The sequence below is a fragment of the Schistocerca gregaria genome, chromosome X (genome assembly GCF_023897955.1).
Source record: "Schistocerca gregaria isolate iqSchGreg1 chromosome X, iqSchGreg1.2, whole genome shotgun sequence".
NCBI lineage: Eukaryota > Metazoa > Arthropoda > Insecta > Orthoptera > Acrididae > Schistocerca > Schistocerca gregaria.
This window is the reverse complement of record NC_064931.1, coordinates 92,724,311-92,740,189: the sequence shown is the minus strand read 5'-3', so window position 1 is coordinate 92,740,189 and position 15,879 is coordinate 92,724,311. Positions and strand designations below refer to the sequence as shown.

At 38.2% G+C, this 15,879-nt stretch overlaps 1 protein-coding gene across 1 annotated transcript in view; it reads right to left on the bottom strand.

Annotated features, from left to right (window-relative positions):
- LOC126298361 (dnaJ homolog subfamily C member 2-like) overlaps positions 1 to 15,469 on the bottom strand; it is a 195,450-nt gene extending 179,981 nt beyond the window's left edge. Inside the window, exon 1 of the mRNA XM_049989661.1 lies at positions 14,946 to 15,469. Coding sequence (XP_049845618.1) covers positions 14,946 to 15,009 — 64 coding nt within the window. The 5' untranslated portion in view covers positions 15,010 to 15,469. The remainder of the gene's footprint in view (positions 1 to 14,945) is intronic.
- Between the last annotated feature and the right edge of the window lie 410 nt (positions 15,470 to 15,879).

Below are 15,879 nucleotides of genomic sequence, written 5' to 3'. Positions count from 1 at the left end.
GAGGTCAAACCCTACAGGGGACCATCACATAAAGGCCGAAACATGTGAAACTCCTTTTAGTCACCTCTTACGACAGGCAGGAATACCTCGGGCCTATCCTTACCCCCAGACCCAAAGGGTGGAAGGAGATTTATGAATACCAAGAGCTCACATGGCAAACTAAGAAGGGAATGCTGAAAGAATAGGGATATCAGGGGAACAGAACTTTAAGGCAATGATCTAGAAGAGGATGAGGAAGCTGATAAAAAGATATGATGGGAGATAGGGAACTGTGATAAGAATTACTGAGACCCTTGGAAGAACAACCTTTAACAAAATTAATCTACCTGGTATGCAAACTACACAAGTCAAACAAAATAGCCTCAGACTTCAAGAAGAATGCAATCTTTCCAAGTACAAACAAGGAAGGTAATGAGAGATGTGAATATTACTGAATGATCACCTTAAAAATAAGGTGCGTTTGTAAAATACTGACACAAATTATTTACGGAAGATTGAAAAAACTGTTAGAAGCTGACCTCATGGAAGATAAGTTTGGGTTTCATATAAATTTAAGAATGCATGAGGGAATAGTGACATTACAATTTATCTTAGAAGGTACACAGAAAAAGCAAACCTATATTAATAGCACTTGTAAATTTCCAAAAAGCTTTTGACAATGCTGAGTGGAAAAAACTCTTTGAAATTATAAAGTTAGCAGGGTTAAAAAGAGGGGGCAAAAGGCTTTTTACAACTTTTAGACTAAATTTAGAAACTGCAGCTAATATAAATGTTTATGTTAAGGAGACTATTCTGAAGGTATTTGTCTGGAGTGTAGCCAGGTACAGAAGTCATTCATGGATAAAAATAGTCAAGACAAGGAGAGAACAGAAGCATTGAAATCTAATGATATAGGAGAATGCTGGAGATTAGATGGGTAGATTAAATAACAGATGAGGAGGTACTAAACTGAACTGGGGAGAAAAGATATTTCTACAATAACATAACTAAATTGTGGCACAAACAAAGGAATTTGCTGACGAGACACACCATGAGGCATCAATAAACCACCGATTTGGTAGTGGAAGGAAGGGGGAGGGGTAAAAGTCGTACAGGGAGACCAATGTTTGAATGGATCTAGGTTACATATTTGCATAGCACAGAGATCTGCTTCAAACCAGTCATCAGACTAAAACAACAACAAAACTGACTAGCAAGTAGTACCTTCTACCACTGGTATTCATTTCATCTTCTTCTGTACTCGCAAATGGAGTGAGGGGAAAATGGTTAGCTGTATACCTCTGTACAAGCACTGAGCTCTTTCCGTTTGTCTTAAGTGAGATGTATGTTGGAGACAGTAGAGTACTTCTGCAGCCTGTCACAAATTCAAATTCTCTAAACTTCCTCAAAAGTGTTTTGCAAAAGAAAGTCATCTTTATTCCTCATATCACTATTTAAATTCAAAGAGTATTTGAGTCAAACACTTTTACTAATGAAACATGCCAGCAATCTTATATGATGCCAGTTCTGAACTTATAAATATACATGTAAAGTACAAAATCATAAATTTGCTTCTTTTTCAATGCTCTCTTAAAAAAAAGTAGTCTAAATTTATTGTATTAACTAGACTGCTATGTAACTATCCCATAAAGCATCATTTTCAGCATCAAGGTAGTTATACATTTCAAAGTGTTGTCATTGAAATGGCCAATTTATTCAGTTTCAGTGTTTGCTGCAATCACTGTGTGACAGAAGAGCTCACTGTCAATACTATCCCACTAGTACATCTGACAAAATGTAAAGTAAATATAGCTTCATGTAGACCTACCTTTCTACAGTGAAAGCTACAAGAGATAAAAGTGTTGGTGAAAACCAGTCCTCAAATTAATGGATAATTTGTTGTACAGGAGAACAGTAAGTGCAGGAATAAAATTTTTGTTAAGAACCAATGGATATTGCTAAGTGGGGGCACATCTGTCGCCTACGTGATGGTGTTGTAACTCAATGCCAACACAGGGAGGCACAAAGTAGAATAAGCTATGAGCACATTTCCTCAGACTATGTGCAGAACAGACAGAATGTGCTACTGTAATGAGGCTAACTGTATTAACTTCACTTAGATATGTCATAAGAGCACATTTCAGGATGTGAATTTTGCATAAAAGAATACTCTAAAACACAGAAGTTAAACACTATAGCAACCAAGATGGCTGATGGGCTGAGAAAATGAGTGTCCATTCCATCACAAGTGTGTGGCGGATCAAGTCATCACCTGCTATAAAACCTCTGCCCTCCTCATGCTCATTCTCAGAGTGAGGCCAACTACGTCCATTACTGCAAATCCACAGCCTGTGGCTGTGGAGAGGACTTTTGATCTGCAAGCCACAGTCCAGAAGGTCACAACAATCACTGACTGGGGGTGGGGGGCCAAGCCGACCTTCAGTGGATGAAGAACCAATCTACCTGTCGGCAAGCTATTTAACATATGTGCTGGGCACCTGTGTTGCCGCTACTGGGGCAGTAGAAGTACCGTCTTACCAGCTGTCTGCTAGGACTACCAATTGTTTTGGGCTATCCTTGATGTTGCTGCTGGTCTTCCACCTGCCCGCCATCTTGACAACCGACAACAGGGGCATGCATATTTCTGGGGCCAACCCTAAGCACAGCTTCACTCACTGATGGCAGTGAGGTTGTGAAAGATCTCCACAGCCAAACCAGGCTGAGAAGGCACACAGCTGCCGCAACCTACTGCAGTGGAACCATAGCACTGACCACAGGCAATGCAGGACCTGTGTGCAGCAACTTCCTCACTGGGCACAGTTGCTCATTGTTCTGTACATGTAAAATAATGCAAATGACACTAAAAACCAGGTCAAAGGATGTCAAAGTAACTGACTGATCAATTATTATTATTATTGTTATTATCATTATCAGCAGCAGCAGCAGCAGCTTAACAAGCTACGAAAACTCTTCGCTGCTGATGTCTCAATGTTTTACCATGTACTTCTATCTTGGAATTTATTTTTCCAATCCATCTCATCTAATATTTTTCATATTTTCTCTGATGTAGAAGTAGCATAGTCTCAGCCTTCCAAAGGGTCTTCTTCCTTGAGACTGTTCTGTACATACTTTTCCTTTCTTCTGGAGTTTGCACAGTGTGTGTCCCATACAACAAAGTCTCCCAGCTTTGATTTTGGATACAATGTCTCGTTCTCCTAACATATCATATATTTTTTTGTTTGTTGAGATTCTGCATTCTACTGTGTTCTATTATTGAATTCTGCCAAATATCTTCCTCAAAATTTTGATCTACATGTCCATCTTACTCTGCAAAGCACCTAACAGCGTGTGGCTGAGGGTGCTTCTGGCACCACTGACTGATCTCTCTACACTGTTAAACTCACGAATGGCATATGGCAAGAACGATTCTTGGTTAAAATCTGTATTAGCTCTAATTTCTTAAATTTTTTCATTGTGGTCATTTCGTGAGACGTGTGTGGAAGAAAGTAATATGGTGTCCAATTCTTTCTGAAAAATTTGAATAGTAAACCTCATAGCGATGCACAACGCCTCTCTTAAAATGTCTGACAATGGATGTTTTTCAGCATCTCCATAAGGCTCTTGCATTGACCAAACAATCCCATGACGAAACATGCCACTGTTCACTGGATCTTCTCTCTCTCGTGTCAGTCCTGCCAGATAAGAATCCCAGACAGACAAGCAATACCCTAGAATCAGTAGAACAAGTGCCTTGTATGCCAATTCCCTCGTGGATAAGTTACATTTCCTTAAGATTCTTCCTCTGAATCTCAGTTTGACACCTGCTTTTCCTATTTGCTTTATGTGGTCATTCCATGGATAGTTACTTTCAGGTTTTTATGGTATAAACTGTTTCCAGCAATCTGTCATCAACAATATAGTTGTGCAGCACTGGATTTCAAATTACACTAGTATTGTAATTGAACAGAAGAAAAAGAAGAAATTATAAACACCATTCTTAAAAGTTGGTTTTTGTGAATGGTCTCACTCTGAATTTTAAGAAGATAGAACATACTCTGTTCTCAACATCTAAGGATACTACACCAAGGATAAGCGTTAACACATGGTGAGGAAATAATAAATAGGGTGGAAACTTCAAAAATTTTAGGTTTCCGTATCAATGAGAATTTAAACTCGAAAAAGAGCATTTTGAAACTCCTAAAACAACTTAGTTCGGCCACATTTGCACTTATAATCACTGAAAATCTTGGGGAGGGGCAAATAGTTGACATATCTTCATGTAATAATGTCAAATGGAATAATGTTATGGGGTAATTCATCTTTAACAAAGAAAGTCTTCATAGCTAAAAACTGTGCTGGAAAAATAATGTGGAGCTGGCCCATGATCATCTTGTAGACATCTGTAAGCATTTGAGCACTCTCACTACTAGTTCACAGTATATTTATTCCCTCATGAAGTTTGTTGTAAATAATTCACCACATGCAGCTCAAAAGGAACAATTATGTAATTAATTACAACACCAACAGGATAAATGACATTCATTACTCCACATTAAGGTTGTCTTTGACATGAAAAAGGGTGCAGAATGTTGCAATTAAATTTTTTTATCACTTACTAGGGGATATAAAATGTCTGACAGACAGGAAAGTAAAATTTGAAAAGAAAATGGAAAAGTTTCTTCTTGACAGTTCCTCCTATTCCACAGACGAATTTCTGTTATTGTAATATGTAAAAGGTGATGGGTAGCACTTACTCATATTTTTTCAGACTTTATAAAATATTCAGTATGTATCCATATTTACAAATTAATGTGTGATGTGAATGTAAAATCTATGTCTACATAGATATTCTGCAAACCACCATACGGTGTGTGGTGGAGGGTACCCTGTACCACTATTTGTAATTTCCTTTCCTGTTCCACTCGCAAATAGAGTGAGGGACAAATGAGTTTCTATATGCCTCTGTATGAGCCCAAATTTCTGATTTCTTATCTTCATGATCCGTACGCGCAATGTGTGTTGGTGGCAGTAGAATCATTTGCTAGTCAGCTTCAAATGCCGTTTCTCAATAGTGTTTCTTGGGAAAAAAAGACATCACCTGCCCTCCAGGGATTCCCACTTGAGTTTCTAAAGCATCTCTGAAACACTTGTGTGTTCTTCGAACCTACCAGTAACAAATCTAGCAGCCCACCTATGAATTCCTTCAGTGTCTTCCTTCAATCTGACCTGGTTCGGATCCTAAACACTTGAGCAGCACTCAAGAATAGGTCACACCAATGCCCTATGTGCAGTCTCCTTTACAGGTTAGCCACTTGTTTCTAAAATTCTCCCAATAAACTGAAGTTGACAATTTGCCTTCCCTATCACAGTTCTCACATGCTTGTTCCACCTTTGCCCAGATATTTAAATGACTTAGCTGTGTCAAGCAGGACACTAGTAATACTGTATTTGAACATTACAGGTTTGATGTTCCTACTTAACCGCATCAACTTACATTTTTCTACATTTTGGGCTAGCTGCCATTCATCACACCGACTGGAAATTTTGTCTTAGTTGTCTTGTATCTTCATACCACCACTCAAATCTGACACCTTACCATACAAGATGGCATCATCAGCAAACGACCACAGATTGCTGCCCACCCTGCCCACCAAATCATTTATGTATATAATAAACAGCAGCGGTCCTCTCACATTTCCCTAGGGTACTACTGACGATACCTTTGCCTCTGATGAACACTCGTTGTCGAGGACATCATACCGGGTTCCATTATTTAAGAAGTCTTTGAACCACTAACATATCTGTTAATTTATTCCATGTGCTCATACCTTTGTTAACATCCAACAATGCCAGGTATGCTTATTACTATGTTGTCCACATGGGAGCCTGTACAATGGTCAAATGATGGTATGTTTGCACAATTCTCCTGTGTGAATGATTTCTTGAATGTGAAATTTCAAAATTCAGCATCCATTTTGCTATCTTCAGCTCCCACTGGCCAACAAGGGACTGAGTGGAAGCCTTAGACCCACTCAGGAATTTTAAATAAGACCAGAATTTTCTCAGGTTCTCTGCCAGATATTTTGCTAAGGTGTGGCAGTGGTAGTTGTTGCATGCTTCATGCATAGATCTATTCTCAGACGCTTGAATCTCAACTAACTTTTGCTTGTCATCCTGACTTGTTCCAAGTCATTAAAATTTATCATGCAAAATGATCCATGAAACATTACAGTAACTAACTAACTCAATACTCTGCAAATTGATACTGTCTTCTGGCATTGCTTCTTTCTTATAGACAACCATGTCATATGCGAACATTCTTAAAGAGGTTCCGATGGTTTCTAGATCTTTTACATGCACTGTAGACAGCAACAGTCCTATCACACTTCCTTGGGGTAGTCTGGAAATTACATTTACATCTGTCGCTTTTGTTCCATTATGAGCGTCACGGTGCTTTCTATCTTTAAGGCAGTCTTAATCCAATCGCAAATCTGGTCCAATACTTGGACTAAACGACAGTGTGGAACGGTATCAAATGCCCACCTGGACTTAAGGAATATGGCAACGACATAAGTGATGTTGTCTACAAAACTATGGTTCTCATTGAGAAACAGAGATAGCTGTTTTTCGCATGATCTCTGTGGAATCCATATTGATTTTTATAGGCGACATTTTCGTTCTCCAAAAACATCATAATTCTTTAGCATAAAACATGTTATATTATTCTACAACAGATTGACATTAACGATATAGGCCTATAATTATGTGCATCTTTTCTATACCCCATCATGAAATTGGGAATAAGCAGCCCTTTTTCCAATTGCTAGGTGCCCTTTTTTGTTCCCACTAACTACTGCTCTAGAAGGGGAGCACGTTCTTTTGCATAATCTTATAGATACTTCACCATCTAGTCCTGATACCTTTCTACTGCTGAGCGACTGTAGCTGTTTTTCTGTTCCATGGTTGGTTATCTCAATATCCGCCAGTGATGACTAAATGCAGATGTTATGTCACTATCTTCCATGGTGAAATGATTTTGGAAGACCGAATTCAGTATTTTGGGCTTTCTCTCGGCTTCAGTGCCAGTATAGTTACCGAGTGGGTTATTGAGATCGGTTAAATAAATTTTACTTTAATGTCATTGAATGCCTCTCTCCTTATGTTTATTTTTGCTTCATTCAGCTTTTGTTTGTCAGATAGTTTTGGCTTTTCTTGGTCGTATGATGAAGCTTACTTTCTTTGTGTAGCAGTTTTCTGACACGGCTATTAAACAATGGTGGGTCTTTCCAATCCTCTAAGGTCTTGTTTGGAACATAGTTACCTAAGACTTGATGAATGTTTCTGAATTTTCTCCATTTGTGCTCTACATCTTCGGCCTCAGCACCGACTATTTGATGCCGACTACTCAGATACCCTGCCATTTGTATCTTGTCACTCTTGCTATGCAAAAATATATTCCTACTTTTCTTAATATTTATTTCTTGTGAAACCTATTGTCACAGTTGCCATCACAGGCTTAGATTACTGATACCTTCCTCTACTTTAACTGATTCGGTAATTTTGGGTATATTTGTTGCTAGGTAGTCTAAGATGCTACCTTTACAAGGAGGTCCTTTCAAGTATCTGCTCAAAGTAATTTTTGGATAACACATTAAGAATTATGTCACACGAATCCCTGTCTCTGGTACCAATTTTGATGGTATGACTCTCTCAATCTATAGGCCCTACCTGGCAAGCTGAACTCACCCCCTATTACAATGGCATGATCAGGAAATTTATTAACAATATTCTGCAAATTCTCTCCAAAGCACTCTGCCAGTATAGCTTCTGATTCAGACAGTCTATGAAAGCACCCAATTACCACTTTTGACCGACCTTTGATGGACTTCACCCAGGTTAATTCACATTTGGAAACCATGAAAACCTAGCTAGATATTATCAAGGTCTTTACTGCAATAAATACGCTGCCACCACTAGCGACAAACCCTCCCTTATGATAAATATTCCAATATGATCTAGGGATTTTGTTGCTGTTTGCAGCTGGTTTAAACCAACTTTCTGTTCCTAATACCATCTGGGCATAACAACCTTCAAAAATGTAATACCAATCCTGGTACCTTGACTTGGATACTCCTGCAGTTTCATAATACCATACCTTTTCTATATCTTATCTGTGAGGATGAACATTCTCGAAGAACACTAAAATTTTGTACCTGATTTCCTTTCAAAAATTCTTAATTTTGTTTCTCCTGATTTTGTTAATGTCCATGTCTTACAAGCATATGGCAGAACAGTTATGACAAAAGCTTTCTATATGTGAATCTTTAAATTTCTTGAAGCAAGTTTGCTTTTAATGCATCCAGTAAAGCATAATAATATCTACTGGCTTTCTGTACTCGACTACTTATTTCTTACTGTCTATAGTTTGTAAGATTCCAAGACCAGTGCACTGAGACACTGTTTCGATTTTCTCTGCAGCAAGCTTGGAAATATGATCTGCTATAGTTTGCCATGAGACAATGAAGTATTTGGTTTCACTGATTGACCAATGCTATTTATAAACAATGAACATCTGTTTCAATTGGGCGTACATTATCTTAAGATTACATCATAAGCAGCATGTCAGAACAAAATACACTCAGTAACTACATGCTTATTTCCTTCACAATGTTCATTATACTGCAGTGTTATAACTCTATTTTCTTCAGTTCTTCTGCTTGCTACTTAAAAGAGGGCACTGTTGAATGTTAAGGCCATATACAAGACCAGGCCTTGAAACCTGAGCCTGGTCTATTTCAGTACTGCCTTCCAAATAAGGCATAACTGTGGGGCTCATTAAACATCTCACAGTTTCTAATTACCACTAACTCTTACCCTTTTTACCTTTACAGAGGTACTCTCACTAACTATATGGGGACTAGACGACACTGATAAAAGAATTGGTCTTCCATGGCACGAGGTTTGTTACTGGAATCTACTACTTCTAGTGAAGTATTTCCTGAGCTGAACATCCAAAACAGGTAAAAAACAGGCAATCAACTGGGGATCTAACCAAGCAATTGCCTTTTGTTGGTAGCGATATTCCAACTGGACCAGCCAGGCACTGAAATATGGTTCAAGGATCCACCTGCAACCCACAACTATAGCTCTTTCATTCATAACTCTCGATGGCTGTAGATCTAATTGCACAGATACCACCTCTTGGAACACCCACCAGCACATCATGTGATATCATTAGTTTAGGATAACTGATCCTCCTCAACAGTGTCCAATAAGAGAAATTTATAGTAAATTATGCCCTCAGAGATGAAGACACTGAAATAACCTGGAAGACAGACATTTACTGGCAGTAAATGAAATTGATTAAGCTATGTGTGATAAAAATTTACATCATTTGCTATAAGTTTATTTTTTAATGTCATTTGCAGATTATTGCTCAGGATTTCAGTAAACACGACCACTATTATAAAAGTGACAAATTTGGGTATATTTGTACACATTTTAAAGGTGTGTAATTTACAGTTAAAATAACTTTATGACAAAGCTGGGAGTGAGTGTGATACTGGCCCCCTTGCTCCCTCCTTCAACCCAGCCAAAAATTTTTGTTGTGGTGCATGACTGTTGAGTAGCATAGCCGGCTAACTCTAGATAAGGTCAAGTGGCAGTCACAGCAGTGATTCAGTACTGCTCATAGATTGGCAGAGTCAGTTTCATATAACCAATGGGATAATATTTGCACGCAACCAGAGGCGAGAAAAGAAGCAATTAATTTCCAGTGTAGAAATAAAAATCGTTCCCTTCTTCACCGCGGGTAGGTGAAGCTAATGAATCTGAAATATCACATATAAACTACAAAAAATTCAAAGGGTGGTGGGACATTACACAACTATTGCCAAGCTAGGAACAGGTTAAAGTAATCTCTCAAGACTGGATTCAGTTCATACTCAGAATTTCAGAGAATCTAAAACTGAGCATCAACAAGAGCAAGAAATATCACAGGATTCAATTTAAATTTGTAAAGTGGCAATCGAAAAGCAGTTTTCATGATGGAAGAATTTTAATTTGTGAAATCGGAGAAGCTGGATACGACAGGTTGTCATTAAGAGTTTCTGATTTTCAGTTTAAGTACACAAAAATGATATTAGAAGATTTCGCATACCTCAGAAATGTCAACAACATCCTTACAGTAGCTCCAACAAATTAAAAACTGAACCTTAAGTTCTAGCAAAATGTGAACACAACATAGACTTCAGCAAAAGCAAAGACAGTGGTAGCACCCATTAGTGATAGGCACTCCTATTTCAACACTCATTACACACACACAAACAGACACAAATAATAACAAAAATATTTATTAGCAGAAATAACATAAAACTAATGGGACAACAACAGGAATTAAGGGGTTTTGTGTAGGGCAAAATAAATGTATGACAACCCAAATAATGACGACATGACAAAACAAATGCCAACACAAAAGTGAAGCAAATGAAATCCTCAGTATTCAACAAAACCATAATTTAAAAGAACCTGAAATAAACTGGTATCAGAAATTTCACTTTACCCATAAAGCTGAAATTCATGACACCACTAAACCACACACCACTCAACTATTCCGGTACCTAACACCTCACTCAGCCTATACACGTAAAACAAAGTCCACAGTACCACAACCCCCCCCCCCTCCCCAACCAATACAACTAATATCAACAACCTGACCCCACCAATGTAGGTGAAACAAACATGACATAATCTACCAATCACAAGTCAACATAATTAGCAAAACTAACAATAAAGCCCAAAAAATCATGCAAATTGCATAAACACCAAGTCTGATGTACAAGAGACACACACTTATGCACATAAATCCAAATATCACAATAATAAACGGGAAAACCATAAACACACTTACAAACCAAAGTCATCAGGTACAGAAATCTACCAATCTAGCTATAGCAAAAGTAATATGTCATCGACACAATATCTCGAATGGTCAACATTGACTTTTCAAACCACGCCATTATGTTATCCTGCCGACAGTGCATATACTGGTCCCATTCAAGATGCAGCAACTTTGATCAATCTCATACCTTCTCTACACAAGTATCACTTCAGACACTCGGCAATTAAACTGAATGACAGTAGGGATTTAACTGCGGTCATCCATCCCTTTGTTGCAACATCCATACCTAACGAAAAACAAAATTAAACCTCCAACTGTAAACAACACACTGCAATAATAAGTACTATCTGGAAAATGAGTCTATTGTCCACCAACTGCCAACATCAAAATAGCTCACTAAAAATGCCACAAACTCTTCCAATATTACTCTTACAAAAATACCCAAGATGTCCGAGTCTATAACGGCACATTCAAACAATTTAGAAACAAACATCCTACACCCAATACCACCAACAACAACACAATACACTTATACAATGCATCAAAGCATACAGGTGTCACAGAAAACTTTGTTTGACCCTAATGTATGTAACACACACTCCTCATACATAGCTGAAAGGCCAGAACTCTTTTTATCAATGTGGCATGATAAAAGAAGCAAGAAACAACAGATTCATAGGAGTGGATACAGATGATAAATTTCTTACATTAGACACATATACATCCACGAGTTCCTGCAGATGCCGAATAGAGCTACTTTACAATTTATAGAGTCCATAATAAACAACAATAGCGCGCGTGGGCGCGCACACACACACACACACACAATCAGGACGTGGAGCTGGCAATGAATACAGAAGTACCGTGTGGTACTTCTGAAAAAATGAATTTCTTGATTGATCAGGAAAAGCCAGGTACTTTTTTTGTCCACAACAGCAAAGGAAACTGAAGAGAATGATGTTGAGACAGTAACCAGAAATATTTATTTCACTTGTAGCAGTTCTCAGAATTGGAAAATGAGGTCTGGTCAGTTGTCCAGTGAACACACATGTTAATTTTTCTTGCTGCAGTGGTCACAACAGAGTTACACAATCAATCAGTATAATGGCTTCACTTTGTTCACAAACCTTTTACAATAGAGATATTATGATGTTTGGTTTGTGGGACGCTCAACTGCGTGGTCATCAGCACCCGTACAAAGTCCCAATTTTTAGACAGTCAAAGATTTACACAATCCAATCTAAACACTGTCATGAATGATGATCATGAGCTGATTAGGACAACACAAACATCCAGTCCCTGGGCAGAGAAAAATCTCCAACGCAGCCACGAATCGAACCTGCGATCCAGTGACATAGAGGCAGCAACGCTAGCCACTAGACCACAAGCTCAGTACAGATATGAACAGACAACAGCACGTGATCATGATAAATTATACAGTTCACTTGTTTCATTTGTAATTACTTCTCACAGTGGTTTACAAATCTATGCTACCATGAAAGAATCCATGGGTCATTGAAATGTTCATAAAAAGCTTCTCAGACTTGTTTCACACATTCTACATAATTTCTGTTTGCATTTTGTTAGGAAAGCATCTCATTCACAATATGCACTACATCATAAAGCACTACATGTTCACTATGAAGCAGAGTGTTGCAGACACAACAAAGAGACCATTACAGACTGTTCTTTTGGCCAAAGGTTTCTTCTGAAAAGGGTTGGGTTGTTTGGGGAAGGAGACCAGACAGCAAGGTCATCAGTCTCATCGGATTAGGGATGGACGGGGAAGGAAGTCGGCCGTGCCCTTTGAAAGGAACCATCCCGACAGTTGCCTGGAGCGATTTAGGGAAATCACGGAAAACCTAAATCAGGAAGGCCGGACGTGGAATTGAACCGCCATCCTCCCGAATGCAAGTCCAGTGTCTAACCACTTCACCACCTCTCCCGGTTTCTTCTGAAAAGAAAGGCAAACATGCATGCACACAAACAGGCACACCAATGCACATATGGCTGGCCAAGAGATAGCAGTCATGCGTGTGTGAGGTGTGCATGCTTGTGTGAATGTGGGTGTTTTCTTTTCTTTCCTGAAGAAAACTTTGGCCAAAAACTCAATGTGTTACCTTCACAGTAAGCAGCAATCTCTCCTTTAAATAATATTAGCAATAATACTGAGCAGCTGAGGGCTATTATACTATTTACATAATTCTGTATTTTTTAATGACTAGTGTTAGCAGCTCCATACAACTGGCACACTAGGGGTAGATGAGGTGTTAAACTGAAGAATCATTTGTATACAGGAAATTAATTACAAATGAACATTGTGGGTTCCATAATTCTACAACAAACTGATGTCACCAGTAATAGCCTGTAGCTCTTCTTAAAGTCTCTGCCTACATGAGCGACTTCAATCACACTTGACAGAGAAGGGGCTCTTCTATTGCACATTCAGTGTCGAGTGTAATGGGTACATAACCAAGTTCACAGATCTTGCTTCTATTAAGTGCTTTTAATAGTCTTTCAAAGTCACTATCACTTATTGTCATATCTAACAGCAACATTTGTCTATTGTGACTGAAATATTTCAGAAAACAGAATTTGCAGTTTTACTTTAGGCCTATCACTTTCTATTCTAATGCCACTACAATCATCAAGTGCCTACATTATTGTAATTCATTTCTTGTATGGAATTTCCTTAAAGTGTGTGGCAATTCTGTGGGTAAAATTTCACTACCGAATTTATTGAGTTTCTAACCTCATTACCCTAATCTTCATTTCTACTTTGTTTAGCTCTTGTTTTGCATTAAATCTATAGTTCATTTATTTTGAATCTTTGACACCACTTGCTGAATAATTTCATGGGCCCTACTCTTATGAACATATCTGTGAGGATCTTTCATATGATGTACTATCTTACATTATTCAACTACCGTTTGTACATGGCTGGTAGCAAACTACTTGGTAACTGAAAGATTGTGCTGGACAGGGATTTACATGCAACTTTTCTATGGTAAGTCAGGTGATCTTTATGAGCAGTTTGATACATATCTTGCTGAAGGTGCAACAACTTAAAAGTGGCAACTTTGGTCTACCTTTTGTTGGCTGAAAGAAGCTACAAGTAAGATGATGTGCACCATCGCAAAGTCACAGAAAGACGTATCTGTGCCAACTGAGTAATACCTTGCAGAGCAAACGGTGAGTTTTTGACAAAATAGCCCTTCTTTAGTCCCGCAGTCAGTAATACATTTGAGGATTGCCTCAGAGAGCCCTTTTATTAGGAATCTGAAAGGGGATTAACGAGCCTTCCAATGAATACAACCTGAGTGGAAATATTTCAGTAGCCTAGTCCGCTGCACGTAGCCAGTTAAACCATAATAGATGAAAGCCTTTGAACTTTGACTTTAGTTATCATTGACTTAAAATATGTTTACATGTGTGTCCCATGGCGGATTCAGGGACACACACACTTTTCTGTCTTGAAACACCTCCTTGTTTACTGTTATTTTTTATATGGCAACACAACGCATTTGTGATATGCGACTATACAGAACTTCAAACGTCTCCAAGTACAAGAGTTAAAACACTGAAAACAATAATTTCGCGTGGGACTGACAAATTTACTCTGACAGGATAATGTGTAGTTGATTTACAGCATGTTCCTCTTCGAATTTAGTAGTGTACAGTGACAATGACAACTGATACATTTTTAGAATTCCATTCGCACCATGTTCGAACCAGAAGTAAAACTGGTTAAATAAATAAATCAATCGATCTAGGCCTAAAATGATTTGAACTGCTTCCATACTTTTAACGGACACGTGTTTGGTGAGTATTTTCTCTCTGCTCCCAACTAAGAATCATCAATGTAATGAGGCAATACAAAAATTACAGAAGGACAATTGCTTAACAATTTTGAAAAGATTCGCTATTCGTCTACCGTGCGAAATAAATATTTCACACTAAAGCAAGAACTCAGCTTCTTCCCCATTCTTCCAATCCCCCAGAACCAAACAAATAAAATCAAGCATTATGAAGAAACGATATGAATATTTTGCGAACTCTTACTTACCGGTAATTGTAATTTGTCTCACATCAGCGGAAATGTCAGTCGAAACAAATGACGTATCTTCCATACTGATCGCTAATAACAGGATCGTTAATACCCGTAATAAATCTCAACGAATACTTGCGTTTAAAAGTGCTGTAAGTCGGCCTGAGTTTCAAGCTATTCTGATATTAATTTATCGGTAAGGTACGTAACAAGGCACACGAATTGTTTCACTCGTTCCGCTAAATCTTTCTCTGCATGTGCGCATCAATATCAATCTATAGTATTTAGAGAGCACGAAGTACATGCTCGTTTCCAGTCAAAGAAGCTCACAGTTCTATCACATATCGGCAAAAAGAAAAGTTGCTATATTCATCACAGCCATAACTTGACTCAGTTGCAAATAGAGACAATCAACAACATTCATCAAACACACTGTCGTTGTACTGTAAACAATAGCACGCTAATTCCCCTTATGCTCATTCTTACTTTCCCACTCACACACAAAGTTATGTTCAAAGATGCTCAACGCCAAACACAAAAATAATCCACACAAAATCCCGCGCTGTCATAGAGCTTCACCCACACGTGGAAGATCTTTGACATTTTGAGTGAATGGGTAACATAAAAAATTTCGAAAAGAATTTAGTCCTGTACGTATACAAATTCGTTGTGCAGACACTAATATCTGAGATTTTTGTTGCAGGCCCATGTTTAGCAAATATGAAATCCCAATGTTAAAACAAAATAATTTTTTATGGCGTCTTTTGAAAATGGAACACAGCTGAATTTTCAGTTGCGTTTGATTCTGGTATATTTGTATCTCCTGCTAACACTAGCAGTTATAAACTGCAAAATACGCAGTCGTAACCTAACCTTTTCTATATATAAAAAAAAATTCGGAAGCAGCGAGAAAAGTCACCTGAAAGAATTTGAACAGCTGTTAATGAGGTAG